This window comes from Apodemus sylvaticus, chromosome 7 (assembly GCF_947179515.1).
Source record: "Apodemus sylvaticus chromosome 7, mApoSyl1.1, whole genome shotgun sequence".
Taxonomy (NCBI): Eukaryota; Metazoa; Chordata; class Mammalia; order Rodentia; family Muridae; genus Apodemus; species Apodemus sylvaticus.
Window position 1 is genome coordinate 20,585,878 of NC_067478.1, and position 27,659 is coordinate 20,613,536.

Genomic DNA, 27,659 nt, shown 5'->3' on the forward strand with positions numbered 1-27,659 from the left:
GCTAATTTCCCAAACTGCAGGACTTGGCTTCTGACACAACCCTGTGCAGGTTGTCCCTTGGGACACGACAGCGACAAGAATGCCAACTGCTGTCCTCCAGGCCACCTGGGAGGGGAAGAAGGATAAATATAAAGGGACATTTGTTAGGTCCCTACCTGGAACTTTTCTCTCCTCTGCCCCACCAGGACTCAGCCACAGTCCAGAGAGGTGCAGAAGGGAGCTCAGGAGATAAGGACCCCTGACAGGGGCAGGTCCCTAAGGTCATTCTGCCCTGAACACTGTCTGGCAGGCCATCCCCAGGCTGGGACTAGTGGATTGGCTAGTCACTGGGCAGGTCAACCCAATGGGATCCACAGAAAGGCTCTTTGCTGGATCTGAATCTACTGTGCACAGGATATAACAGACAAGTGTAATCATTCCAGCGGTGGCCAAGGACAGGCAGTCACCTGACCAGGAGCCTCTGATAGACTAGGTTTGAGCTGTAGCCAGAAGACCCCATGTCTGACCCGGCTGAAGTGAAATCCTGCTGGGGCACTTATTAGCTGTGTTACCTTGAGGTGGTCACCACTCCCCTGGACCTCAGTGCCTCGTTATAACATAACGAAGATGTCAGAGAATGTTAATTAGCAAGAAGGTCATAAGATGAACAGTACACAGTAAATGCTAAAGAGCAAGAGGTGTCAGGTCACTTAGGATAGCCGAGGTAATTTCCAGAATGACACACGACAGGAGAAAAACAAAACCACCATCATTAAGGTTGTGTAATGAAGAAACTGACTCCTCCTCATCTTGGGTTGGGGACACAACATGCTTGGATTGGAATTGGGGGACGGGGGGGGGCGCCAACACAAATATCTTTGTTTTTCATAAGTGCTAGTCACTCTACCTGAGCCTATATTAACGAGGTGGTGGTTCCCCAGGTGGCTGGCCTCTGGGGCTGTCAGCCCTAAGACCAGAGGGCTGGGGCCCAGAGTCAGTCCAACCGCCAGGGAAGGCAGGCAGGCTGGGGACTGAGCTCTGTCACACGGGCTACATTCAACCAGCTCTGTCTGGTGTTGAAACCCCAGTAAGAATTCCAGACAGCCAGGCCCCACAGAGTCTCCTGGGTTGTGAACACACAGATACGCCACGAGGGTGGACAAGCGGTGATTCTGTGAGGAGAGCGAGCGCACAGCCATACTGCCGCAGGAGCTCACTGACTGCTGAGCCTGGCTAGCTCCAGGGATCTGCCTGTCTCTGCCCCACCCCTCCCCCACTCCAGAGCCGTGATTACAGACGTGCAGCCTCTCCACACCCAGCTTCTGACATGGATGCTGTGGATGCCGGGGAGCCAAACTCAGGTCTTCCTGACTGCAGGCAAATGAACAACAGAGCTCTCTCCCTATTTGCCCCTCACTCCCGCCACTGCAGTCTTAGGGAGAGGGCTTTCTGAGTTTCCATTCTTGAACCTAAGGGGCACTGTGGAACCTCTGGATGTAGAAATAGTTGGTCAGACTATAGATGTCTTGGGGACCCCCACCCCAACATTTTCCAGCTTCTCTACTTGGAGACAGTTCCCCACATCCCGGAACACCTCATCCTTACCCCGGTCCCCATGCTCCCCAGAGCATTTATTTGTCCCTGTTCTTTATCAATTTGTTTCTCCGCAGCTCCACATTGGCCAAGTTGGGCACTGCGGGGTCTCTGCCCTGAGACGGGCTTCTGAGGTCTCTGGGCTCAACAGTCTGCAGGAGACTGGACTGCCCTGCTCTGGACACAAAGCCAGAAAATGCTAGCAGACACCAGGTACCGCGGAAAAAGGTGTCCTTCATGGCTGCTTCCTGGAGCCTCCAAGGCCTAAAGAGTATAAGACCCACGTGGGCCTCTGCCACCACAGCGTTACAGGAAAGAGCCCTGTGGCGCATGCCTGGGGAGCTCTCTGCCAACCTCACCCCACCCTGAAGGGCAGAAGGTCCTTCCCTGCCCCTTTCTCGCCCTCTACAACAGCCCTGGGTAGAAGGTGCTGGAATCTGGAAACAGGCCTCATTAGGAGCTACTACAGGTCATGGCGAGGGTGGGGGCGGGGTGCTGAGAGGGGTGTGGTGTGGTCAGCACGCACCAGGCAGGCCGTGGGGGGAGGGGCAAGAAATGCAGGCGAGCCTTAGCCTCGAATCCCTCCCTGCGGGAACCCTTCAGAGAGCCAGCCTCCCACCCGGCTCCACCCTCAAGGTCACCCCGGCCGCCGCACTGCAGCACAGCAGGGCAGGACTTCATTAGAAGCAGGCAGGCGAGCCTTCGCTGAGTACTCTTTACTCTCAGCCCGGGGCTGGGCAACGCCGGCGGCCGGCCATCTCCCGGGTGAAAGGGAGATTAAACAGGGAGGCGCATCCTTCTTTCAGCCAAATGAATGAGGAATTTCACTCTGGGGCGCTGACCAGAAAGGAGGAAAGGAAACGCCCATGCTCTTCTCTTGGCTGCCTGGGCTCCCCTGGACTGACCGCCTGACCACTCAGGGGCTCAAGGGAGAATGACTTCTTTGGTTCCCAGGCGAAGGATTTAGCACTTGGGTCTCTCAGGAATCCGTTTCTCCATGCTCTGCATAAGATACCCAAGGTCAAGTTCCCTCTCCCCACCCACCTCCTAGTGAGATTCAAGCATCCTGCCCTGACCCCTCCCTGTTACCTAGCCTCTTAGGGTCTGTGGACTGAAGCTTGGCTATTCTGTACTTTACGGCTAATATCTACTTATGAGTACAGACCATACGTGTCTTTTCTGGGTCTGGGTCACCTCGCTCGGGATATTTTCTAGTTCCATCCATTTGCCTGCAAATTTCCTTGGGGTCCACGCACCCCACTGGCTTCCCACAGGCTTTGGGGCCCATCTCAGCCCAAGTTCCGGTCAGACTGACTTGTGCACGTTCTGGTGGTTTCTAAGGAGATGCAGAAGACAGGGTGGTTTCAGCACTCTCTCCTGGGTGCCCACTCTGCCAGGTTCATTCTGTGAGCCAAGTTCACAGCGAGGAAGCAGGCTGCTCTCCAGCAGCAGCCCTGGCCATGCAGAGGTAGACAGACACCCCTCTCTACCCCACCCTCGCCGTGAATACCTGAAATGTCAGGGTTCAGGGAGCGGGGGCTGCAATGTGGCCTGGTTGGGGGAAGTCCTGGTGCACATCCTCTTCGAGGGGAGTCTGCTAAGGCCTGGCCAGAGCTGTAGCAACTACGGAGAGCCTTGGCCTGCATGCCGCCCGCTCAAGCTCCCTTTACTGTTCCTAACTGCTCTGCAGCACTGCAGGACAGACATGCAAGTCAGCCTCGTTCATCCTCTCGATGGTCTGGACGGAGCTCACTCACACCCTGGGCCTGAAACTGGAAGGAGGACAAGTGCTCTGACCCTGTGTCACTTTTTCATAGCACCCCCAAAAGATGCCTCCACTATGCCCCCGAAACCTCTGTGCACCAGGCACCCTGTAACTGGCCCATCGTGGTGGGTGTACAGGACACCCAGGCCCTATGAGGAGGAGAGGAGCTGAGGAAGACACCAGCTACCTTTGTCTGAGTCTCCTTTCCTTTTGTTCTGGGTTAAAGAAAGAGAAAACCCAGCTCCCCCTGACTGAGGAAGGCAAATGGCCTGGGGCCAGGCTTCCCCTCCACACCCCGCTCCGCCACCCTGTGCTCAAAGCAGCTTTGACAGCTCCCACCTGAGCCCTCAGGGCCCAGCGGGCTCACTGCAGGCTAAATGCGGAAACAGGTGAAAAAAGAAAAAAAAAGCCCATTCCAAACCTTCCCCCACAGACTCAGACTGTAATTAAGAAGTATGCAAAGCTCTTCATCGGACACTTTAATTAAGTATGTTAATTCCCTCCGCCTCGGAGCGCAGCTGCCTGGGCCTCACTCAGCGGCCAGCAAAGATGGAACGAGGGGATAAGGGACTAAGGGACGGGAAGAAGCAGAAGGCTGAGGGCAGCAAGGCATGGGGCAGGTTTGTGGGGCTCCGGCCCTCTGTCTCAGCCAGAGCTGACCATGCCTGACCCTCTGGCTTTCTTCCTGAAGTGTTCCTGCCTCAGTGTCCCCTGCTCACCCCCCTCCACACACACAGCCCCACTTCCTCCAAGCCCAGTGTTCTGGAAGCTTCTCCTGACTCAGGTGTCTCATTACCACCCTCTGCGCTTGCTGGAAAAGCTAGGATCTAGGCCTACAGAAGGGAGTTCTGGCCTCCTACGTGGCCCTGATTGGGTGTTGACCTTGGAGCCATTGCAGTCCCTGAGGATTACAGCCCTTCTGGGAGAGCAAGAAAGAGCAGGATCCGGGATCCGAAGAAAGATCTTAGCAACACGGAAGTCTGCGTCCCAGGGCTGGAGAGGAGACTCCAGGGTTAAGGGCTCTGACTGCTCTTGGAGAGGACTGGAGCTCAGTTCCCAGCCCGTGTCCGGTCTGGTGGCTCACAACTGCCGTCAACTCCCGTTCCAGACCCAGGGGCGTCTGATACCTCTGGCCTTCTTGGACACATACACATGACTTCAATAGTGATGATGATGATGAATTAAAAATAAAATGCTGTAAAATAAAAAAGAAACCCTTCCTTCAACCATGTAGACAGGATAAGGCAGAAACAAGAAGGGTAAAATAAAAGTTCCTTGTTCCCCCACAAAGTCTAATACTCCAGGCAAGCCTGCTCCCCTCAGCCAGGAGCCTCGGGCACGCTGTGGTCAGTCTTCTAGAGAGCTTCATCAAAGCTCTGTGCCTGTCAGTGACACAATGGATTGCTAAGCCTTCACGTGGCCACCAGACAGTGCACTGGGAGGCCCAGCCTCAGTTTCCCTTTTTACAATACACTCTTGGCTGTCTTGTTTCTTTTCCAGTGGCTCCTCCCTCAGTAGAAAGTTAATTGGAGGGAAGGGCTGCCCAAGGGCTGAGCTAGGTGAGACTCTTCCAAAGGTGCCCAGCAGGGGCTTCCGGCTGCCGGGAGGCAGAGTCCTGTCACCTTCCTGCTTCCTGCTCATGCGGGTGTTCTCCAACTGCCTTTCTTTCCCCACCCCCAGGTGTAGAGGCATAGCTGACGCGTCAATGTTATAAATAGTTAAAATGTATAAGGCGATGCTTTGATAGAACTCGTCTCTCTACAGATACATACGCAGCGATATGGCACTCAGTCTAGCTAATGCATTCATCACAACGCAGCTTCCTTGCTGGTGTGTGTGTGTGTGTGTATGTGTGCCTGTGGTGTATGTGTGTGAGTGCATGCCTTTGTGTGTGTATGTGTGCCTGTGGTGTATGTGTGTGCATGCATGCCTCTGTGTGTGTATGTGTGCCTGTGGTGTATGTATGTGCATGCATGCCTCTGTGTGTGTGTGTGTGTGTATGTGTGTGTGTGCGCGCGCCTATGTGTGTGCATGCGTCACCCAGAGGTCCAAATAGCTCTTCTGATTGTGTTTTACCTTCTATATTGAAGCAGGGATTCTTACTTGAATCCAGAGTTCTTTGACTCAGCTCTATTCTAGCCAGCTTGCTCCAAGGATGCCCTATCTCCACCTCCCAAGTGCTGCGATTACAGGTGACATTTGAGTGGTTGCTGGGGACCAGAATGTCAATCCTTGCACCTGCAAGGCAAGTGATTTACTCACCGAGTCTGTTGGGTTCATGAAAAGAGAAAGAGGTTTAAAGAATATGGTATTCGGCGGTATGGGGGAAGGGGTGCCCCAGCGGGCCCATGCCAGACACACCCAGACATGGTATAGAGTAGAGTTTATTCAGGGCAGAGGATGGGAGTTAATGGGTAGTGGAGGCAGAGAGAGAGAGAGAGAGAGAGAGAGAGAGAGAGAGAGAGAGAGAGAGAGAGAGAGAGAGAAGAGATGTGGAGGCCGGCCATGACCACATGGAGGGGGGGGAGGGGAGGAGAGCCCAAGAGGGGCAGAAAGGTGAGAGTGCCAAGAGGTAAGAGCGATGAGAGACAGAGACAGAGAAAGGGAGGGAGGGAGGAGGGGCAAGCAGCTCCTTTTATAGTGGGCCAGGTCTACCTGGCTGTTGCCAGGCAACTATGGGGAGGGGCATACCTGGCTGTTGCCAGGTAATTGTGGGGTGGAGCTTAGACAGAATCCTAACAGAGTCATCTTCCTAGCCTCATGGATACCTTTTTTTGTAGTGACAATACTAAACACACAAAAAGACACAGCCACATGGTCTTACCTGTGTGTTCAATCTATAAAAACAGAGGACAAAGAGTTGCAGGTGGTGGCTGGGGCACAGGGTGGGGGGAAATGGGGAAATGTCAGTCAAAGGTACAAACTTGGGGTTATAAGGTTGAGCGCTGGAGACCCAGCATCCAGAGGTGAGTGCAGCCCACAGACTGCTATACAGTACTTCACATTTCCCGAGTCTCTTCTTTCTCTCCAAAGCCCTCTGGGAGCTGGCAAGTCTTGCCTCTATGCCTCCTTCCCCACAGCCTCAAGAGATTTCAGACTAAATCATCCCTACCAAGTCAGACCTAACTGAGATTTCTTCTTCTTCCCCAATCCTAAGCAGACTCTTGGGGCACTAGTCCCGGCCAACTTCACTGTGAGAATGAATGATTTGGGGTCCATCAGCCACAGGAGTGTCCCATCCCTTAACCCTAAGACACTAAAACAAGCCAAAGCCAACCTCAGGCCAGGATCAGGAAGCAGTCTTGAGCTCTGACCTGAGGCTTTCACAGTTCAAGGCCAGGGAATGGCAAAGAGCCCCATGGAGCCCCTGGCACCAACTTCTGTCACCTGACGTTACGAGGGCATTCAGGATGGGTAGCAGGTACAGGACTCAATTACTAGAAGACATGGCATCAAAAGGGAAGGGAACAACACACTGTCAAAGGCTAAAGGGAGGCTGTGAACTGGGAAGACAGGACAAGTTTGCCTGAAGGTGATTCTGCAGCATAAGGCCTCAGGTTACCGAAATAAAGACACTGTGTCCCAGAACAGACATTTGGGACAATAGTCTGGAACTGAGAAAGGCACTGCTCATGAGAGAGATGGGTTCATTGATATCACAGTGACCTGCTCAATCATCAAGACCCAGCCAGAGCTGCCTGTCAAATGGCAGAGGCCTAAGCAGGTAACACGACCAACAAGTTTGCCAGTGTGCCCATGAGCACGTCTTAGCTTTGCCTTGGCTCAGTGGTATTCCACCGAGGCTGAGCCAAACGGTCTTTAGGACCCGAATCTGCTTTGCTATACTGTGGGATGGAAGTTCTAGAAAGGCTCTTTTACTGCTGTGGGCAGAGTCCTCTTACCCTGGGGCTTCACAGTCTTAGTCGTGTCCCACTTCCCTCATCCAGCCCAGAGCCCTGAAGCCTAAGGATGGACTGATGTCTGGCTGCTGACTGTGGTAGGAAGGCAAAGGAGAGCTGGGGTGGCCAGCATGGGGGTAACAGTTGTGTTCTCTGGCTCAGGGCCACTGTGTGCCAGGAGTGCCTGCCCTTATTTAATTACTTAGATAATACCTTCCCTGTGCCAAAAAAAATTGTTCATAACTTTTTGTTTGTTTGTTTTGGTTTTTTGGATTTGGTTTTTTGGAGACAGGGTTTCTCCGTATAGCCCTGGCTGTCCTGGAACTCACTCTGTAGACCAGGCTGGCCTCGAACTCAGAAATCTGCCTGCCTCTGCCTCCCAGAGTGCTGGGATTATAGGCTTGTGCCACCACCGCCAGGCGTTCATAACTCTTGAAAAGAAGACTGGAATATAATTGTTGAAGACAGTGTCCGGATATGGCAACTTCTTATTAATAAACCTGAGCAGCTTCCCTGTGGATGTTTGGGGAAGCTCCAACTTATCTCTTCAGTGGAGAAGCCCCACTTTGTACCACACAGCCTTCTCCCTTCAGATACTCACACAAGACTCTACCAGAGGGCTGGTGTGAACCTAGTGAGAAGGAGAACTCACTTTGATCTGGAGTCCTCATCCAGAATCAGCCGCCCTGGAGTATGGGCTTTCTTTAGCATCTGCTGGTACCCAGCAGTGAAACCATGTCTACCTATGAAACTTCAGCTACACTCTAAGCCTGAGTCTCTGGCCTTCCACTCTGAACTGACCAATTACCCCTCTGGTGCTCAAGCCAGCTGGATGGTGACACCAAGTCTCTTATTTATAAATTCAGGAAAGCAAAGGGTAGGTCAGTAAAAAGAGAACACATGAGCCAAGTTTGTTTATGGAGATACATTTTTGCAACAGCTTCCCCTGAAGCATCTCATATTCCCTGGCAGTCAAAGCTGGAAAAAAAAAACACAGCAGGACCAGTTACAACATTCACAGTATAACAGCCCTCACTTATCCACAGGGTGTTCGTCCTAAGACCGGAGTGTGCCCGGAGCCACAGACAGTACCAAGCCCTATATATATAAACTATGCTACATCTGAGGACTATAGACTCATGATAAAGTTTAATTTCTAAGTTAGTATAAGAGATTGATAATAATCATAATATAATAAGTATAACAATTCACTGTTATTAAGGTCTACATTCAAGATACCTTATTATTCTGTGTTAATCCCGCTTCTCCCAGTTGCCCATGGTGGCTGGAGTGGTACAAGTAAGGCATAAAGGGGTAGCACCGTGTTCACATCGATGTGGGAGAACCCGAACTCGCTGCTGATTTAGATGGCCAAATGAGACGGATTCCAATAGAGTTTTAGAAAAGGGTCTGGAGTGCAGAAATTGTGTAGCCACTCAAAGGGCCAATCTGAACTCACACCATCAACTGCATGCCATCACTGCTGAAACCAAGGCTGACAAAGAGACCACATCAGCGATCAGAGGTACAGGCTCAGGACAGTGTACTCCTACAAACAACTGGAGACACGAGAAATCCAAGATCCAGTGACATTAGATTTGGTTAAGTTATAGTAACAGAGACCAGACACCTCATCTCATCCTGATGACAGGCAAAATATAGGAGAACTGCAATGTAAAGCAATGGCTTCTAGGCAGTGGTGGTTCCAGAGAGGCACACCACGCATCCACATACTCAAGGCGACGCTGCGAGAGTCAGGGTGACCTGCTGCACCCCTAGGCGGAGGAGGTGGAGCTGAGAGCCTAGAGGTGCTGAAACCACTGGAGTCAACAAGGCAGAGTTCCAGAGAGGAGGCCCAGAGAGAAAACTTTAGACTCCATATGTATACAAGGGATTCTCACAAGTCTCAAACTGAGCGCTGAGAAGCCAGCGTGTGGAAAAACTACCTGGGACAGAGGAATGGCTCCCCTCACCCCCCTGTCCCTACAATCGCTGTGGACACTCATCTCTTGAAAGACACTGGAGAAGTCCTCAGAAAGGATGTGATCAAAGTGGGTTGCCTGTCACTGAGTTGCTTAGGATCCAACTAACAAATCTTCCTAGCATTTACAGGAATGCAAAACTGCGGTACACAGTAACACCTACTCCACGGTATCTGACATCCAATTTAAAAAAGAAATCGCTAGGAGAGGTTGTGCAGGTGCTAAGAGTACTATCTGCTCTTCCAGAGAACCCGTGTTCAATTCCCAGCACCTACAACTATCTGTAACTCTAGTTCTAGGGGATTCTATGCTATCTTCTGGGCACTGGGCACACATGTGGTGCTCAGACATACAGACAGTCAAAACGCCCATACACATAAAAAACAAAAACCATAAAAAAAAAATCACCAAGCATGCAAAAATGCCTGAAAACGGGGGACATTAAAAGGAGAGAAAAAAAATCAGCTGGGACCAAACTAAAACTGATACAGTAGAATTAGCAGACAAAGACATCATGAGACTGTTATTATAGCTGCATTGCGTGAGACAGGAGTATGTTTTTAAAGACACAAAATCAAAATCCCAGCAGTGAAAACCATGATGTCAGAGATAATTACACACCACAGAAGAGAAGGGCAATGAACTTGGGAACAGTGATAAACACTATCAAAGATGAACTGGGGGGGGGGGGAGATTAAAAAAAAACCAACATGAACAGAATACCACTGAGCTGTGGGGCAGGGTCCAGTGTCTTCTCTATATGTGACTGGAGATCTCAAAGGATGTGAGACAGAAGCAGGGAGTGGAGAGGGAGAGGAGAGGAGAGGAGAGGAGAGGAGAGGAGAGGAGAGGAGAGGAGAGGAGAGGAGAGGAGAGGAGAGGAGGAGAGAGGAGAGGAGAGGAGGAGAGAGAGAGAGAGAGAGAGAGAGAGAGAGAGAGAGAGAACGAACAGAGCTCAACAAAAGTCCACCAAGAGCTCCACTTTCCGGCTGCATTTAGTCAGTGGTTAGCAGAAGACTCCTGTGATGGTTTGTATATGCTCGGCCCAGGGACTGGCACTATTAGGAAATGTGGCCTTGTTGGAATAGGTGTGTTCCTGCTGGCGTGGGCTTTAAGACCCTCATCCTAACTGGATGTCCGCCAGTGGAAGTCAGTCTCCCACTAGCAGCCTTTAGATGAAGATGTACAACTCTCACCTCTGCCTGCACCATGCCTGCCTAGACGCTGCCCTGCTCCTACCTTGATAATGACAGACTGAACTTCTGAACTTGTAAGCCAGCCCAATTAAATGTTGTCCTTTATAAGACTTGCCTTGGTCACGGTGTCTGTTCACAGCACTGAAACTCTAAGACAACTCTGAAAGTATACATAGGGGCGGGGGGTGGGGCATATCCCCTACGGGACTCTGGCTACTGTTCCAAGTCTGAGTCTCCGCCCTAACCACTCTGACCTGTCTAATCATGCCTCCCGTGCTCAAGCCAGCCGGATGGTGACACCAAGATGCGAAGATAAGGGGGGCAGCGGAGCTCTTCCCTAAATCGATATAAGCAAGAATACAAGAGAGTGCTCAACATGCAACTGAATCAATTCCCAGCCCTAAGATTTTTTTAAAAAAAAGTTCTGAAAGTAAAAACTTACACTAAGTATTAACTTTGAATTATCTTTAAAATAATCTTTTTTACAATATCTTTAAAAGCAATGGCAAGATAAAGATGTCTGTCTGTCTATGCATCTATAAAAGATCTATAAAGATGTCTGTCTGTCTGTCTATGCATCTATAAAAGCTAACAGAATTTATCGCTAGCAGATCCTCATGACAAACACTGTTCTCAGAAATCCTTCAGGAATACGGGAAATGGCGCTGGGTAGAGAAACACAGAGGCACGAGGGAGTGATGGATGGGGGGGGGGGAATACCAAGACTTTTGCCATTTAAGTCACATTGAAGGTAACTATTTAAGCAAAACTCACAATAAGCCTGAGACAGTTATGAGAAGAATCCTCATTGCTCTGAAACGATAGAACAGGCACTGGAAACTGCCTTTATCCAGAAGCCCGGCTCCTCACTGGCCCCAGGAAGTGACTAAAGCAGGAGAAAAGCCTTCACTGTCACATCTTCCTCTTGGGTCTCAAACTTGGCGTCAGAGCCGAGTATCCTGGTGTCCACCTTTAATCCCAACAGCCCTTGGGAGGCAGAAGCAGGCTGGTCTCATACACAGTGAGGCCCTGCTCCAGCTCAGGTTCCGGCTCTGCTTAACTCTGCACTTAGGCATGTTAGTTATTCAAGGGCGGTCCGTGCAAGAGGCAGTGACTTACCCTACTCCCTTCAAGCCTGAAAGTATGCAGATAAAAGCATTCTTCCTGTCAAAGTTCTGTTCAAGACACTCTACTCCCCCACCCTAAAGTGAATGAAACACAATGTACCAGGAAGTAGCCACTCACAGCTTTAAACCTGGATACCTTGGGGGTAGAATGCCTGCCTCCAGAGTCCCTTCCCTCAGAAGCCTTTGTCTTAAGGAACCAGCCTGCCCCCTCCAGCAAGGACTTCAGCCAGCCAGCAGAGCCAGAACTGATATAATAATCACCTAGACCAGTTTAACCAAGCCTGCTTGCTCATGAAGGCCTCACTCCCAATCTTCCTGTTTAAACCTAAAGGCTGAGTCAGTCCCCGGAGGATGGACTGCACGGGCTGAACGGGGACTGCTTCCCTGCGCAGCCATGCTGACGACGACTGACCGTCCTTCCTTGCTGTATCACTGCTACCCCACCTGCCTTCTTTGGAGTAAGTGGCAGGGACCGGACACTCTGGGACCTTCAGAGCTGGGCCTCTGGCCTGGGACTCCAGTGACAATGACACACAGAGCAAGTGGCATCTTTGGGATATCAGCAGCCCCAGATTCTAGTCCCAGAAGAGACATTTCAGAAATAAAAGTGATATACAGACAGACAGGTGCTGAGATAACTCGCGTGATTGCAGATCTATCGTACAAGAAAAGAAACTTAGAGCAGAGGAGGAGGTGTCTGCGGATTCACACAGCCTCATCGCTCACACAGGCGCTTTAAGGAGCGACAGGCCTGGGTTTTAATCTTGGCTCTGCCTCTGGTCTGCCTTGTGACCTTATGTCTGTTACTACCCTCTCTGAGGCTCAGCTTCCTCAGACATACAATGGGGAGGAAAATACCTATCTCACAAAAGTCTGAAGAATTCTGTGAGAGTAGTAAAACTTTAAAAATTGGAGGTCCTGGGTGAAAAAGGCAGATGGGAAGCTTTGGTATCATTTCTGTAACTTTTTTATATGCTTAAAGGTATGCTTAAATAAACAAAATGGAAATATTATATATTAACATATAATATATATGCTAATACATACACACAGAGTCTCTGATATACCTGGTATATTCAGGAAATGGTGCATTCTGTCTGACTAAACAAATGTTCTGCTGAATATAAAATCTTAAGGTCATATGTTATGTCAGGGGATATATACTCAAAGTAAGTGCAGACCCCTGAGGAAGACAGAAAAGGGTATCAGAATCCCTGGAGCTGGAGTAACGAGTGGTCATAAGCCACCCAATGTGAGCGCTGGAATGCAAACCTGGGTCCTCTGAAAGAGCTGTTTACTCTCTTAAGGACAGAACAGCCCATGGTGAATATAGAATTTCCCTAAGGAACTGGGATATTACTGTCCACCTATTCAAGCCTCATGAAACAGGACTGAGCTGGGTCAGAGGCTGCTGGGGTGCTCTTATCACAGGCTGCCACAGTTATACACATATTTGAGATACATAGACACACGCATATATGTGTATGCACATACATGGCCAATACAACAGGTCTGTGTGGAAATGCTTTGATTTCCCTGGGCTTCTTGCTTTTGGGACTGATGATCAAGAACATCGGTTTCTAAGACCCTCTGGAGACCTTGGCACCCCTCTGTAGGCTGCAGAACTACTCGGATCCCAGCCAACTACCCAGGTCCGAATCCTTCTGACTCAATACATTGCATACTCACAGCAACTTCAGAAAGGTATGGTGCCTTCACTGTAGGGCCAAGTAAAGACTTCTGAAAGCCAGACATAATGCATTGGCAGATCTCCAACCACAGTACCCAGAGCAACGTTTGGCGTCCCAGGAAAGTCACACTGGAGTGGGCAGATGTGCTCCCACTCAATGGCTCTGAGGCTCAGCCCAACTCCAGCCAGCCTCTCCAGGCCAACTGTGTCCATGCATCCACTTGTTGCAGAACCAGTTCACCATGAATACAACAGGCTGTCGAGAAGGGAGATGTAAATGTTGCATGCCCCCTTTCCCCTAGAAAGTTCCTGCTGTTCCAATCTGATAGCTTATCTAGCAGGTGTGTTGGCTCGGCCAGCCCGAAGGTTGACAAAGGACGGGCACATTCATCCTTTTCTTCCCAACACTGGTGCTGTGGATGTTGAAGGTCTGAGTGATACAGGAAAAGGGGGTGAGGTGGCAAGATGGTGGACAGAACACTGGGAGGCATGGCTATGCTTCCTAAGTCGTCTGAGAGACTTGTAACCACCTCTCGCTTCCCAAACTAGGGTCACGACTGCAACATGACAACGGGATGAAGCTTGCTCAGGACTGTGGAAGGGACCTGATGGCTGATGCTGGCAAACATCTTCCCAGAAGCCTACTCCCTTCTCAAAGGAACTGTGGGGACAGGGTAGCATCGTGCCAGGTGGCAACTGGGGTGTTCCTAATCTCCTTCACACAGGGGGCTGCTTCCGATGCTGGCTCTGTGGGCGCCCTCACTTCTTTTCCTGTCCTCCTACAGACCCTCCCACAGCTGCTCAGTATTCTGCTGGCCCAGGAGGAGATGGATAGAGGTCCAGCCCTGCCCCGCTCAAGCCAGCTATAAAGAGGAACACAAGAGCAAGAGAGAAACTTCTAGACCTCCCATTTAGTCAAAATCAACCATCTCCTGTTCCTCAGAAGCACCATGAGGAAGGACGACAATGTAGATCTCAGGGCCCTGGACCTGTGAGTGGACTAGGGCCATCTGGGACGGAGGAAGGACCACTGTGTCTCACCTTTTGTGGAGCTCAGATGGTTGCTGGTCGGGCACTAGACTGGATGGGGAAGTGGGGAACCAGGGAAATGTTTAGGGTCTCCTCCCAACTCTGTAAGCTGTAGGTCTCTAAGGAGTCATTCCTAAAAGTGGCCCCATAATGTCCCAAACCACAGAAGACTCTGCAGGAGATCTTATCGGAGAGATGTGAAGCCAGGGATGTGGGGTGGTCCTGTCTAGCAGGATACAGCACTAAAACCACATCCAGGTACTGTCTCTTTCAATGCACAACTGATGGGTCATCCTCAGAAGCCGCCTGTCTAACCAGGACCGCATGCAGGGGAACTGTTTCTTCCAATGAACAAGCGAGACCTACCCTCCGAAGCTCTTCTTTATACTCTTGTCCTTGCTGTTGATGTGAAACCAGAAGGTCACAAAGGTGTCACCAGACCAGGAAGACTTCACCTGCTAAGACCCCACTGTAAACACGTAATGGGAAGGGCCAAGGGTCAGTAGAGAGGTTAAGGGACAATAAAGACTGGTTCCTGGGAGGTCCATGGATCAGAATGGCCTCAGAACCCAAGGACCTGGCAGAAGGCCCTACAGAATTTTCTAGTCCTGCATCTGACAGGGGACAACTCCAGGAATGGAGGTTTATTTGCGAACTGTACTGACTGGTTTTGTGCGTCAACTTGACACTCACAGAGAAAGGAGCCTCCCTTGAGGAAATGCCTCCATGAGATCCAGCTGTAAGGCATTTTCTCAATTCGTGATCAAGGGTGGGAGGGCTCCTTGTGGGTGGTGCCATCCCTGGGCTGGTGTTCTTGGGTTCTATAAGAAAGCAAGCTGAGCAAGCCAAGGGAGGCAAGCCAGTAAGAAACATCCCTCCATGGCCTCCGCATCAGCTCCTGCTTCCTGATCTGTTTGAGTTCCAGTCCTGACTTCCTTTGGTGATGAACAGCAACGTGGAAGTGTAAGCTGAATAAACCCTTTCCTCCCCAACTTGCTTCTTGGTCATGATGTTTTGTGCAGGAATAGAAACCCTGACTAAGACAGGAACACATGAAGCAGATCACGTGTCAGGGGCTCACAGGTTGGGCCTGGGTAGCTGCTTGACGCAGAGCTGGTCATGGGTCTCTCGTGAGAACTCCACTCCCTCTCTGCTAAAGGCATCTCCTCACCCTAAGATCCCTCCTCTCCTCTGTGTAAGCAATCTATTGCTGTGTGCCAACTACCACTGGTAACTGTCACAATGACTCAAAACAGTGAACTTTTCATACTCTCTCAGTCCCTGTGGGCTAGGGGTCCAGACGTGGGTTGAAGGGTCATTGGGAGACCCTGCCTCAAAAAAATATAGTGGAGAGCAGGGGAGGATGACACCTGGTGTGGCCTCGGGGGTGGGGGTGGGGGGAGTAAGCAGATATGATCAAAGTACACTGTATACATGTGAAATTTTTAAAGGGTAAATTTTAATTAATAAATAAAACGAAACAGTCAAGGGACAAACTACCTTGTTACCTTTCCCAATGACATGACTCAATTAAACAAGTGACCTCCTGCCACCTTTGCCATACTGTACCTACCGGCTAGCAGCAAGTCACAAGTCCCATCTACACTCAGAGGAAGGACATCTGAGAACATAGGGCTCACGGTGACAGGCTGCCTTCTACTTCACAAGTGGTGTCCTTCCCTCTCCTACTGCTGTGACCTGGACTGATACCCTGGAACAAGTTCTCCTAAACAGCAGACATTTCTCGCAGCTTGCTGGGATGAAGGCACGGGCCTCTCTGTAGGGTCTACTGGTCCAGGCATTGGTGCACCTGCTGCCCAGATCCCCACGCCATACCTGGGCCTCCCAAACAGAAGGCACCAGACAATGCCAGCTCTAGCCTCTCCTCTGTTCTCAGAGTTGGAGAAAAGCAGAGTTTTCCTGGCTCCACAGGTGGGGCTCTGGTAGTTGTTTTCTGCTGTGGTTAGGAAAGGATCAGGACTGGAGACGGCCCCGAGCCTTGCCAGGCCTCCTGGTCCTTGTGATCTGGGCAGTGGCCTGCAGCGTTATGGTAGGGTGTAGAGAACAGGAAGGGAATCCAATGAGCCAGAATTCAGAACTTGCAGGCTCTAGGGCTTCACGTAGGATGTGCTGAGAGTTTAAAAATAATTTGGAAGCATTCTCTACAGTGGCCAGATAAATATACATCTGCAGGGTCACAGCAGCAGCGCAGACCCCTGGGGGCGGGGTGGGGAAGACAGGGCTCAGCATCACCCCATGACACAACACACAGGAAGTGCTCAGGCAGTGGGGGTGCTGGAGGTCTTCCAGGGAGCACCAGGCAGAGTCTTCCCTTCCCCTGCTGGCCCACTGGGCTACAGTCCTCTTCTTGCCCTTCACAGTCACAACACACTATGCCCAAGGAGCAGCAGTTTGACAGACCTCCAGTCTTTACCTGGACTTTGTTCAGAACCCTAGGATGGACTAGATGGATTAGAACTACCAGGCAGCTTGGTTCTGGAAGCCTCACAGGAAGCCAGCCAGCCTTAAGGCTCACCTAGTGTGGCTGCTGGGTCTGGCCTGTGCTATAGGCAGGAAGCACACACTCCTTGACTCAGCACACCCGTGGGCTCTCTCTCCCCCCTCTGGCTCTACCTGTGGCTCCCTCCCGACCTGCTCACTCTACTGGACAGGAGGGAGAAAATGAGAAACGTGTTCTAAATGGCTCCATGGCTCTGACCTACGACCTACTTCCTGCTCCTCACAGGGTCAAGGTGGAATGTTTCTCTTTGACTCTCAGAGTTAGCCAAAAGCTTATCTGCCTGTCCCTTGGGATTTGGCTTTAGTGCACGGGCCACCGTCACAGCAATTGATTCTAGAACGAGGGATGGGTCTCCAGCTCCCATCCCTGCTGAGGAGGCTGGAACAGGTCAAAGTTGTCCTTCTTTCCTCGCCTGAAGACCAGCACAAGGAGAGCCCTCACCCACCCTGACTGCAGAAATGATAGCTCTGGTGCTGCTCAAGGGGCCATGGATGTGACTATGAGATGCTATCACTGCAGATGAACTAATCAGAATTGCATCCACGCTGCCAAAGCTTTACCAGGTAATGCTCCGTTGCAGTGGAAGACTGCCAAGGCAGGAAGGGCAGGGAGCAAAGGTCATGGGTCATCAAGCCTGAAACCCAGTTCCCACTTGATCTCAATAGGATGCTCCTTCTCAGTTAGGGGCAGGTTCAAGAGTGGTAGTCCTCTGCCTCCACTCTGGCCCCTGGTTCTCAAACGCCTTGGCTTTTGGAGCAGCCAGTTAAGCAGGTAGCGGCACTTTCTCTTAATCCGTGCTGTGCAGTCAAATCTGCCAATCTTAAAGGAACACAGCACAGGAGAAACCACAGCAAGTGTGCAGCAAGGCCCCCCAAAGAGGAGGACTGACAGGAGGCTGATCAGAGCCCGATCGATCGTCATGGTGCATCAGATGCCACATCTACCTGAGCAGTGAGCGGGCAGAGGGAAGTCTGGAAGGACTGCGGCAGACTGGTACACCCATGTTGCCAAGGTCACAGCATCCAGGGGCCCCTGGCAGCCATGGAGGCAGGGTAGATAGGGGAGCTCACGGTGGCTGGTTCTGGGACATCCGAGGGCAGTATGGAGAAGGCTAGGAGTCCCTCCCTTATTCATTTCATTGTCTCCAGGTTTGTCTCTGCAGACCAGACCCATCCAACTGAGCAGGCCAGAGAGCTAGGCAGAGGCAGGGCTTCCAATGCCCCAGGGGTCTGACCTAGTTCAGCCACGTGGACCTTCAGAGATGTCACCCTCTGCCTTTGTCTCCTAATCCATGAGCATGGGCCTCCTTTGTCCAAGCCTCCATGAAGGCTCACACACCAGAGTGACAAGGCAAGGGAGGTCTCTTGGGCCTGGCCCTGCCATCTTCCATAGACTCAACTCTTACACCTGCTACTCTCCCACACCCACAGGGCACCAGGGTCCCAGCAGCCCTGAACCTGTTCAGTTCTCCAGGGTCCCTAAGCCCTCTACTGCCTTGGCACATTGGGGCCCTTTGTCGCCTGCACCCGGTGCCTGCGGGTGCTTTCCCATTCACCGTAAAACCTGTGAGAAGCTCCCCAGGACTTGCTCAAGCAGCCCGCAGCCATAGCCTTGCATCTGGATAGAATTCTTCCTATTTATAATGACTAGGGCTTCTTCCCCCTTACCTTAGGTCAAGTGTGGATCTGAACAGTCTGTATGCCTAGGTCACACCGCAAGCAGCTTCTGCCCCTGTAGTCTGCCAGGAAGAACGAAGTGCTTGTGCCATGGGGGTATGGGTAGCCCTTGAGGGGGGAAACTGTTGTGTCAGTGCTGCCTTCTGCCTGTGATGAGCAGGGGCGAGCAGTCACTGAGCCAGTGGCCTGTGTCTCTTTCCCGAGGAGCGGTGCCTCTGTCTGGGCTCTGCTGGGTACACAAGCCCCTCCTCTCAGGGCCTCCACGTCTGCAGTTGTGACCTGGGATGTGCCATCCTGAGGCTGAGGGGCGCAGCCTACCTGCAGAAATGCTTTCTGGGTCTCTACTCCTTCCCTAACAGCTGCAAGGTGAGGAGGGAGAGGGGGAGGGGGAGGGGGACGGGGAGGCTCCGTCACGATTTTATTGACAAAGCCAGCTGGTACTTGAGCTTTAATTGCATGCTGTGTGTTCACGCATTTGATCTTTGTGAAATTCCAGCAAGGTCATGCCAGCTGAGGAGACCAAGACATGCACGGTTCTACTGCATCCCCAAATACCACCCAGACAAGTGATGGGGGTGAGCCGGGGCAGAAGCCCAGGACTCAGTGGTGACGTGGTGACGGTTGGAGCAGGGCCACTAACACCCACCTTGGTTCTGGCTCTCCCCCTATCCTGGGCACCGAGAGCCAGAGAGCTGCCCCACCTCCCTTGCGACCTTCATCTTAGGCCATCCATAGATGGAAGAAGTGACTTCTGGGGACGGGAAGTACAGGATAGACCAAAACACGCAGCAGAAGAGTCTCCTCTCTGCAGCACCTGAGCCAGGAGCATGCTCATCTCCAGGCTGAAGTGTCATTATAGGCCTGCCATCTTACTTAGTGCCAGCACTGAATGACAGAGGCAGAGCAGGAGCTCCAGTGTCCCAGGAAGCCGCCTACCCAGGAGCCACAGGAGCCAGAGTGGAGACGGGGCTCACTTAACAGGTGTTTCCAGGACACTGCAGTCCCGTGAGCAGGACGAGGCCACACAGGGCTTAGTCCACACCAAGTGGGTTGGCAAACTGACACCGGCCTGACTGGTTTCTCCCTTGTTGTCAACTGGTTCCCAGCAACATGTCCCCAGTAGAAGCTGAAGGCTGATTCTCCATTGGTTCCCTCTAAACCATGCAAGGTCAGCAGTTCCCTGTGTGGGGAGACAGACAGCCTGCCACACAATGCCAGGGCCACCAGCCTCCTTCCCCCAACCCCTCCTCCCTGTGCTTGGCTCCAGCACCTTTCATGGTCAATGGATCCCCAGGGGGATCTACCGATTCCTCTATTTTTTTAAAAAAAGATTTATTTATTTTTTTTATTGTTCTTTTCTAATTATACTGTAGCTGTCTTCAGACTCACCAGAAGAGGACGTCAGATTTCATTATGGATGGTTGTGAGCCACCATGTGGTTGCTGGGATTTGAACTCAGGACATTCGGAAAAACAGTCAGTGCTCCTAACTGCTGAGCCAACTCTTCAGCCCTACTGGTTCCTCTTTAACAGTGTTTGGCACAGATGTTCTCCGAGTCATTCATGGCAGACCCTGTGCTTAGAAGACCTCAGTATTCTTTACACCCTGTTCCTGGTCCTGACTTTGACAATGGCCTGATCCAGAGGTCCAAATGCTTACAAGTCAGTCAGTCTCTCTCTCTCTCTCTCTCTCTCTCTCTCTCTGTGTGTGTGTGTGTGTGTGTGTGTAAGAAAGGTGTGTGTGTGTGTGTGTGTGTGTGTGTAAGAAAGACAGCAGAGGCCTGGAGCTCACCCCGTAGATCAGGTTGGCTGGCTCGTGAGTCACAGGGACACACCTGCCTTTGCCTCCCCAGTGCTGGGATTAAAAGCATCTGCAATCACATTCTACTTTTTTGTGAGTTTGGGGGATCAACCTCAGCTAGCTAGTCAAGTTTGCAAGACAGGCACTGTCCTGACTCAGCTGGCCCCCAAGCCCTGGCACTTCAAATTCCAGTTTGTTATACCAACAATAGGCAGGACCAGCTCTCTACAAGCCTCAGCCTCATGAACTGTGAAACAACAACCAATGCAAGATTATCACAGAGTGACCAGGAAGGTACAAAGTGCTCCTGGAGAGCCGGAGGCAGACAGACCCAAGGTTCACAGAGGAAGGACACGGACCACCAGGCTTTCTGACCACTCTAAAGAATCAATTCTGCCTTCAGGGCCATACTGTCACCTGTACTCTTCAGGACCCAGGCCTGTCCCTTGAGTTCAGCACTCCCTGGATACGGTGCTAGGCCGAGGTACGTAGCCCGTTACCTGGGCTCCCACTGGTCTTGTTACCAAGAGAACAGGATAAATATGTTTTTCTTCTAAAAATAAACTACTTTATTAAAGTGATAAAAAAGTCTTCATGGCAACACATTTTTTACTCTTGAAAATGATCGCTTTTAAGTTTCAAGCAAGAGTTATAGAAATAATGAAGAAAATTTGACTTTTGAAGCCCAGACATATAATATAGACTTCCTTAGGAGCCCTGAGGCTCAGGAGAAGTAAGCTGGCATTTACCCCCTCCCTGATTCTAGAAACAAAGCGCCTGCCATTCCCAGTCCCCTTGGGACTTCAAGTCCCCAGGCCCTGCCTGGAGCCCCGTTTCCCAGCAGCCTTTCTGGCTGGAACAAAAGAGCTGCCCATCTCAGGGCGTGTCTGGTCCTTCTCCCTGGCAACCTCCACCAAGAGTTCCTCCATCTTCTCTTCTGCACAGTGAGAAACATCAAAGGACCACAGACAGACAGACAGACAATGTCCAGCACAGTGGTCCAATCCTGTTTAGGTTTCAATGTTCTACCTAACCTTTCAGTTCCCTAGATAGTTCTGCTCAACAATTTCGTTATATTGAGACCAAGCAGCCCTGTGGTGTCAAGCAACAGTGAAAGGTACGGAAGTTGGGTGGGGAAAGCCGGGTGGAGGTGACACACAGGTGACCTCTCTCAGGTCTGTCAAGGATGGTCTGCAATGTCAGGGCAACACAGACTGATTTTAGGGGTGCAGTATCGAAGAAAAGGACAGGAAGTTATTTTGTTCTATTTTAAAATGATTTATGAGCATTTGGGGATTACAAGTGACAACACTTTTCTCTTGTGCTGCATACAGGTTAACCTTAAGTCTCTGGTCTGCTTGTGGCTTGGCCTTCATGCGGCAGCAGGTTTTTGAAGAGGTGGGACCAGGTTTTAGTGTTTAGTCTGGTATGCATGAGGTGGAGGAGAAGGGTTCAAGGTTATCCTCAGTTACACTGAGAGTTCAAAGCCAGTGAGGCCTGCATAAGACCCTTGTCCATCTTCCTATCTCCTGACCTTCACCTAACTCCTTACAAAAAAGTTAGACTGAAAACCTACTAAGAGGGGGTTGACCCACTGGCACTGGTGCTGGGAGAGGACTGTGAAGTTATCTAACTTCCTGTGGTAATATGACCTCATGGCCCTCAGACTCACTCCCCGCTATGATGTCTGTTATGAGAGCCTCAACCAGAACTGAGCCAATGCCAGCACCCTGTCCTTGACCCTCCAGAATGTGAGCTCCATAGACCTGCTCTCCTTGCAAAGCTGGCCTGGCTCGGGTGTTTCATTATAGTAACATGCTGATAACTCATCTCCCTGTCTATATGACTCCTATACACCTAAACAAACAAAACAAAACAACAACAACAACAACAACAAAAAAAAACAAAACAAGGGCTATAGGTCTGTCCCCAATGTCCAAAGTTCTCTCTCTTGTATTAGCATCCAAGGGAGGGGGTACAGGGAGAGAGACAAAATTAGGAGAGGGGGAAAAAAAACCCGAAATGAGCAACTGAGGCACAGAACATCGTGGTGACTGAACCTAGGTCTCTAAGAGGTCTGCTCTGGTCTGCCGTGTCCTTTCCCACCTCTGGTAATACAGGAGCCCCCCACTCTACCTCCATATCTCTTCAGAGATAAAAAGGGAGTTGGGGAATCCTTTGAGAATCTTAAGTGCTTAGGCGTAATGATGCAATTCTCCAGGAAACAAACAAACAAACAAAAAGCAAAACAAAATAAAAAAAAAAACCTGGTAACTGCTGAGTCCATGGTAAGAAGACTCTGGCTTGAGAAAGTGCCAGGTGACAGGGTGAGCGCCACACGAAGCTGTCTCACCTCCCTTCGCTGTTAATCTGCTGACAGGCCATCAGCCAATCTCACACATCAAGGATGTCATCGTTTTCGCATCAGGATCTCCTGTGAACATGCACAACCCACAGATGGGAGCAGGGAGCAGGAAATGACTAAGACACAATCCTCTCAACGTGCTTTGGTCACCCACTTAGGGTGCTTAAAACTCACCCTAAAATCCTTAAATTCAAACCCTTAGTTAACTGAGACAGAAGAGGCATCATGGGACCGCACATGACCATTTTTTTTTAAATGCTCATTAAGAGAATCAAGCTGTGTCCATCTGACAAGCCTGGAAGTTGAAAGGAGAGAAGTTTCTGGAACGGACAGGGGGCCACCACCAAGCTAGTACAGGGTGGTGTGTGCTGGTGCATGGGGTGGCTGCAGGGAACGGGGCTCAGCCTGTGGGCAGCTGTTCTTTAACCCTTAATTGAAGAGGAAGTCTAGGATGGTCTCAACCGGGTGCCAGCAATCCCTTAGAATATCCGTTCTCAATCTGTCAGTCGAGATGTCCTTGGGATCACATATCAGATATCCTGTATATCAGGTGTTTACCTTACTCCTCATAACAGTGGCAAAATTACAGTTATGAAGCAACAACAAAATGCTTTTATGGTTGGGAGTCACCACAACACGAGGAACTGCATTAAAGGATTATAGTATTAGGGACAGTGAGAACTACCGCCTTAGAGTCAGTCTCTCCTGACAGGTGTGCCTCCACCTATACTTTCTGCAGAGCTGGGCCAAGGAGAGAGGAGAGTCTCTGAAATCTACCCCTACTCCTCGTACTCAGGCCTATAGAGGCGGATGGCCTCAGCCCGGGAAAGCAGACAGCCCCTGTGTCTGTCCACTTTCTTCCCTCTCTCCTCACCACACATATCAGAATGTGTCTGGTGAGGTGCAGATCCTCTCAGAGGCCCTGATAACTTGGGAGAACGATAGACACCGTGTAGGCCTACTCTTCCCTCAGACACCTGTCTATCTTTTCCAGATGCTGTGGAGAATCCCACACCAATCTGCAGTGCATCACCCTCTCGTGTTCCCTACCATTGCCATCGGTGTTAGGGGTCATCAGGAAAACCCACACAGCTTCCTGAGCACTGGCAGTGTTGCCTGACCTTCCTGATGCAAGGAAACACCTCATCCTAAGTCCATAGCACCTGGCCAGGATCCTACCCCACGTGAGGCAGGCACTACAGTCCACAGGCTAGAGGATACACCCTTCACTCTGAGGACCCACTCTCCCCCAGGTTGTAGGTCTGTTCCGGAGAGCAGGCACTCAAAGGCTTCCCATTTGAACCAGTTCCTTGGTACCTTTGAAAGCCTCACGCCTACCTCTGATTATCTGCTCTGGGGTATCTTCTTCCATACCCTGGCATCTCTCTTTGGAATCCAGCTGTCTCTGCCCACAACCCTAGAGGCTGCTACTGCAATGGCAGGAATAGAGTTCAGGAGAAGGCTGCATCCTTCCAACCTCTGCTACTGCCTCTCTCCTCCATCTCCATTAGTTGGCTCCTTCAGGGAAACGTAGGCCTCAGGTTTCAGTTGGCTCAAGTGCCCTGGTGTGGAAGGTGAGGGGTCTCCGTGATCACACAGGAAGAGAGAGCTAGGGTAGGGTCTGGACCAGACGTCAGGAGCCTCCCTCCACAGCACAGGCTGCAGAGGATGCTGACTTTCAAACTGTTGGGAGGTAAGATGGAAGGGGTCACAGTTGCGGTCCACCAGGCCGTGGGATACACATAATCTCTGAGAATCACAGACACCACAAGGTCTGCAAACCTGAGGTAAACAACTCACTAATAACACATTGAAGTAGAAGACACTCTTCAAGGGCTCTGTGCTGTCTGCTGGAAGGCACCAGGTGGCTGGCAGTCAATCTCACCCATGGATTATGTTCCAAGGATCCATGAACCCTGCCCGCTAACCAACTAGCCGAGCATTCACACTAGGCCAGGTTCCGGGCTTGGCTTCCCGCACTGAAGGTCATCTTTTTTCCCAATGACACTCTAGTTAAAAATGGCAGACGGGAAAAGGGAAGTGTGGGTTCCTACTCCCAAAGTGTTTACAACTCACAGTGGGTCTCTGGGCAAAACCTCGCCACGCCCTCTCCACATGAGCATGTGAGGAAAGCTTGTCTTTCATTTCTGTGACTCCAGACCTGGAGTGGTTGGCAGAACTCTCACTGGAGGAGGGTAGTGGGGGGCGGGGGGCAGGCGGTGAGGGGGAATGTTCCACCCATCAGCACAGTTTCTAAGCGAGCGCAGTTTTCATTCAAACTCACCACATATGATTCTTTATGGAACTGTGTTCAGATTTAGAATAAACAAATAATCTTTGAACCCCAGCATAGTCCAGACACTGGGGGAAACATGAGGCGTGAGGGCCGCTTCCAGCCACCCATTACTCAGAGGCAGAAACTGAGTGTCCAGGAGGCCTTGAATTAGGCAAACAGCAACACAGTTGAGACTTCCATCCCAAGGCTGCTGTGCACCTGCAGGTTCCTTCTTAGGGCTGAGGTGCTCCCCAATCCTTTCCACACAGCAGGGAACGAAGGTGTCCTTTTTGACACTGGGATCTACCAAGCACAGGAAATCAGATCCAGCTGGCTACCTAGCTAAGCTGGGTATGATGTGAAATGTCCCAAGACCAGCTCTCCAGGACAGGCGACCACTTCTTCCCCCAAGCCTCCATCTCAGGTACTGAGCATCAGCAGACAGGAGGTGGCCATGTGACCTCCACAGCCCACACGGCACACGTCATAGCTGCACTGTGCCTGGCCCACCAGGTCCTCCCACAGCCTTCCTCCCCTTGGCCTCTAAACCAGCTAACAGAACCGGTTTGCAGAGATGGAGCTGGGGATCCCACCCCCTAGGGATCCCTTCCCCCTCTTCTCCAGCTTAGAAATACTCAGAAGCCCAGCTTGTCTCTGTAAGGCCCTGGGTCTGAGACTCTTGGACCAGGCTCTCACGGAGCCACCCCTTCCTACAGGTATCAGAGGGCTCCCTGCTCTTCCGTCTGGCCTTCCCACCTTGGACCAACCTGGGTTTCAGATACTTGGGGAGGGGAGACTCCTGGGCAGAAAAAAAAAAAAAAAAAAAAAAAAACAAAAACGAAAAAAAACCCCTAGTCTCCTCTTTCTTAGGCTCTGGCTGGCTGCCACGGTGACCTACCCTCCCCCAAGAAGGGCGGTGAGCTGGGAGATGGGGGTGGGAAGAATCCACCGGCTCCACCGATGCTCTCTAGAGGGGGCAGGGAAGCCAGGCAGGGCGTGTCGCCTAGGCCTTTCTCTGCCCAGTGCCAAGCTCACAGATAGAAGATGTCTCTGTACCATCCCCCAAGTAACCTGCTATGGGGAGAATCTTCACTCTCACGATCCACACCCCTGAGCCCCAAAGAAGCTAATGCATTAGTGAAGGACAGTGAGTCTAGAACCTTCTGCACAGTCGGATGTAAGCCAAAGAAGCAAAGTGCCCTGTTCCTCTACCACTTGCACCCACTCTTTTCGAAAACGGACAGGTGTCGTGTTCCCCGTTTCCCAGCAGCAATTTGCTCCAGGGCTGGACGTGTCATTTTCCTAGGTTCCAGGAAGGGTCCGCAGGGAGCCCCTCGGGTGCAACCTTGGGGAGGGGGCAACCAGCTCCCAGCCCCACCTTGTTTTCCCAAGAGAGGCTCCTGTCCCTTCGCCCACACCCTCGCCGGCACCCAGACACCTGCACAGTGCTCTGCAGCCTGTGCCGCAGTGCGAGCTAGTCAGCGAGCCCGCGAGCCCGGGCGCTTAGAGCGGGCGAGCCAGCCGCCGCCCTCGGTCCTCCCGGACGCACCTGCACCGGGTACCGGTACCCAGATCCTACACCCATCCTCATCCCCTGACCCCAGAGCCGCCTTCTTCCTTTCTCCCCTTTAGTTCTCTCCAGCCCGGCCCCGCCCGAGGCAGCCCCATCTCCCCATCTGCATCCCTCTCCTCTACCGGGGCGTGGAAGGGCCTTGACGAGCCTGGGCTGGGAGGGTCCCTAGTGGGGTAGCTAAATGGGCGGCGTGGGGAAAAGACTCGGCTCCGAGCCGAGAGAATAAGCCGAGTACTCACCGCTCTGCTCCCCTAGGAACACCAACTTGAATTTTCGCAGCGGGTTCCCAAAATCTCCCCCTGCGGACATGATGCTGGCAGCTGGGGCCGGGCGAGGAGGAGGAGGAAGCGGCAAAGGAGCAGGGAAGGGAAAGGAGGAGGGCGAGGGGAGGCGGCGAGCGGTGCGGGAGCCGGAGGGGGAAGGGCTGGCTGCGCGCGCCCCTGACTCCCGAGCTGCGGCCGGGCCCCGGCCTGCGGCTGCGTGTCCGATAGCGGAAAGGGAGGAGGCGGGGTGTGCGGCACAGCCCCGGGTGGAGCTGGCAGCACGGGCGACGGGCGCGCTGTGGACGCCCGAAGCTCGGCGCGGGCAGCGAGGCACGGGCGGAGCGGGGCACAGGGACCGAGCTGGGCGGAGGAGCGCTCTCCGAGCAGCGCCACGCGCCCCCTCCCGCCCGCCTGCTCCGCCCGCGCCTGCGCTCTGCGCGCTCCCCAGCCTCTGATGTCATGCGGAGCCTGTGGGTTTGCCGGGCTTGGGGGGCTTGCGCCATCCAGCCCCCACCCCGGGAGCCCGCTCGGGAGAGCCATCTCCCCTTGCAGCTAAGAGGGGTATCCCCTTTGGAGCGGCTTGCTCTGCCCTGCTGCTTCTGTCTCCCCCACCCACCTAGAAAAATAAAAGTCAGGACGTGGGCAGGGGGACATTTGCTTCTGGTCTTTGACACCTAGATGCGCCCCGTCTCCGAAGCAGATGCTTAAAGCGGTGGTCGGACAGGGCAGGAAGGTAGAAAAGGGCCAGTGTGTGGTGTGGTGAGTAGGAAGATGTGCAGATACCTGGCGCAGACCTGGGATATGGCTCCTCTGTAGCCCCTGCTGGCCTCTAGCACACCCTCCTATCTAGGCTCAGACTCTTCATGGGGAGCGGTCTATGGTTGTCCCCCGAAGAGCTGGCCAGTGAGAGAGAAGACGCCCTTACA

The 27,659-nt window shown here is 52.0% G+C and overlaps 1 protein-coding gene across 1 annotated transcript in view; it reads right to left on the reverse strand.

Moving 5' to 3' along the window:
* The window catches only part of Rab6b (RAB6B, member RAS oncogene family), a 74,691-nt gene extending 47,544 nt beyond the window's left edge, over positions 1-27,147 (reverse strand). The window contains exon 1 of the mRNA XM_052187501.1: positions 26,710-27,147. Coding sequence (XP_052043461.1) covers positions 26,710-26,779 — 70 coding nt within the window. The 5' untranslated portion in view covers positions 26,780-27,147. The remainder of the gene's footprint in view (positions 1-26,709) is intronic.
* Positions 27,148-27,659: the final 512 nt, after the last annotated feature.